This window comes from Sphaeroforma arctica (genome assembly GCF_001186125.1).
Source record: "Sphaeroforma arctica JP610 unplaced genomic scaffold supercont1.2586, whole genome shotgun sequence".
In the NCBI taxonomy this organism is placed as follows: Eukaryota; class Ichthyosporea; order Ichthyophonida; genus Sphaeroforma; species Sphaeroforma arctica.
In genome coordinates, this window is record NW_014037972.1 from 1 (window position 1) to 2452 (window position 2452).

A 2452-nucleotide genomic window follows, 5' to 3' on the forward strand; every position below is an offset into this window, starting at 1 on the left:
TATATATATATATATATATATATATAGGTATAACACGAATTTTCTATGTGGGAACCACAACAAGTTGCCATATACCAACTTATGGGACTATCCATGCGATGTAATCCGCACCGCTCACTTATATAGCAATCTCACTCAATCCTATGTACTACGCTCGAATGAACACAGCAGCGTACACAAGCACCTACCTACTCATCCGCAACTCACAGTCAAGCGACTTGTCGTACTGGTGGTTGACCACCACATCACCGCCTTCACCCCAAACGAAAAGCCCATTGCCTTCATTTGCACTACTCTCATTGCCCACGGCAATGTAGTCAAACCCCTGTGCAACAAATGGGGCACACAAGCACTCAATCAGCAACAAATGGGACACACAAGCACCCAATCAGCAACAAATGGGACACACAAGCACCCAATCAGAACAAATGGGACACGCATGCACCCAATCAGCAACAAATGGGACACAGAAGCACCCAATCAGCAACAAATGGGACACACACGCACACAATCAGCAACAAATGGGACACACAAGCACCCAGTCAGTAACAAATGGGACACACAAGCACCCAATCAGCAACAAATGGGACACACAAGCACCCAATCAGCAACAAATGGGACACACAAGCACCCAGTCAGTAACAAATGGGACACACAAGCACCCAATCAGCAACAAATGGGACACACACGCACACAATCAGCAACAAATGGGACACACAAGCACCCAGTCAGTAACAAATGGGACACACAAGCACCCAATCAGAACAAATGGGACACACACGCACCCAATCAGCAACAAGTGGGACACACAAGCACCCAATCAGCAACAAATGGGACCCACAAGCACCCAATCAGCAACAAATGGGACACACAAGCACCCAATCAGCAACAAATGGGACACACAAGCACCCAATCAGCAACAAATGGGACACACAAGCACCCAATCAGCAACAAATGGGACACACAACCATCCAATCAGCAACAAATGGGGACACACAAGCACGGCTTACCTGTGATGCAGCAACGCCCGCAGCCACAAAGGCCACCAGCGCACTATACGGTGGTGTGATGGGGTCTACGTCAGCCTTGTCGCCTTCAGACGCTGTAGATAAGTGTGTGTGTGTGTGTAGGTGTGTGTGTATGTGTAAGTGTGTGTGTGTGTGTAAGTATGTATGTGTGTGTAAGTGTGTGTGTATGTGTAAGTGTGTGTGTGTGTGCGTAAGTGTATGTGTGTGCGTGGGTGAGTGCGCGTGAGCGTAAGTGTGTGATGTGTCTTTGAATGAGTGTGTGGAGTGTGCGTGTGTGTACGTGTGTGCGCGTGTGTGCGTGTGTGTGTAGAGGTATGTGTATTAAAATGTATGAGAATCTAAACGTGCTAGTGACTACGCACCACAGAACGACAACTGAATGTGTGCAACGTAAGCTGTGGACATTGTGTCAGCAAACGCATCCAACGTGTGACAAGAAAAAGCGCACAGCACAAACACATAACCCACGAACAGACAGAAGTGACTTGGAATGCACAGTTGAGCTGCAGATCACTCGGCTGAAGTGTGTGTGTAATGATGATTTTAGAGCCGTGAGATAAGTGTCAACAGCCAAATGAGTGCTACAGACACTGCACATTACTTAGATGGTGTCGGTTTGGCGCGTACAACACTTGTTTGACACCTCTCTAACACTTCTTCAGCACCTGTTTATACTTGTTTAGCACTGATTTAACACTTGTTGAACACTTCTTCAGCACCTGTTTATACTTGTTTAGCGCTTATTTAACATCTATTTAACACTTTTGTTTAACAAACAGTTAACCTTTATTTAACAATTGGTTGAACACTTGTTTAACAAACATTTAACATTTATTTAACACTTGTTTAACAAACATTGTACATTTATATAACAATTGATTTAATACTTATTTAATCTTTATTTAACACTTGTGTAACACTTATGTTGATGTGCTGGCGTCAGATATACCCAAGCCCCACACATCTGCGCCCTGTTGCCTTTGCGACATGATTGGTGACACCACAGCGACCGTCTCACACTACGAACAATCAGCCAAACGACAACAACGTTTGTGAAGTGCATGCATTTGTTTACCCGCAGTCCAGCAGTCACCCAAATCCAACTCAACCAGGACATGTGTGCATCCCGTGGCTGCAATTAGGGCCGACAACCTCCACGACGCCTCAAACTCACCTGGTTCACCTCCCACTACAATTGATGGTAAGACCACCGCAAGCGAAACACACGAATGCACAGGGGTGAAACAGTAGACAAGGGGGATGATACAAGCCAACGGAGGAGAGAGAGAGACTGGGAACGGACAAGTGGTTATGACAGAGGATGTGGTCAGCCACTACACACACACATATATACACATACACATATACACACATGCACACACACACACACACACACACACACACACACACACACACACTACATA

General features: G+C 45.8%; 1 protein-coding gene across 1 annotated transcript; it reads right to left on the reverse strand.

Moving 5' to 3' along the window:
• Positions 1-188: 188 nt before the first annotated feature.
• SARC_12790 (hypothetical protein) lies at positions 189-2177 on the reverse strand (the record flags this gene model as incomplete). Its single annotated transcript, XM_014293096.1, has 3 exons — positions 189-325; positions 1011-1102; positions 2104-2177. Coding segments are annotated over 3 exons (303 nt in total), but the record flags the coding sequence as incomplete, so codon positions are not given.
• Positions 2178-2452: the final 275 nt, after the last annotated feature.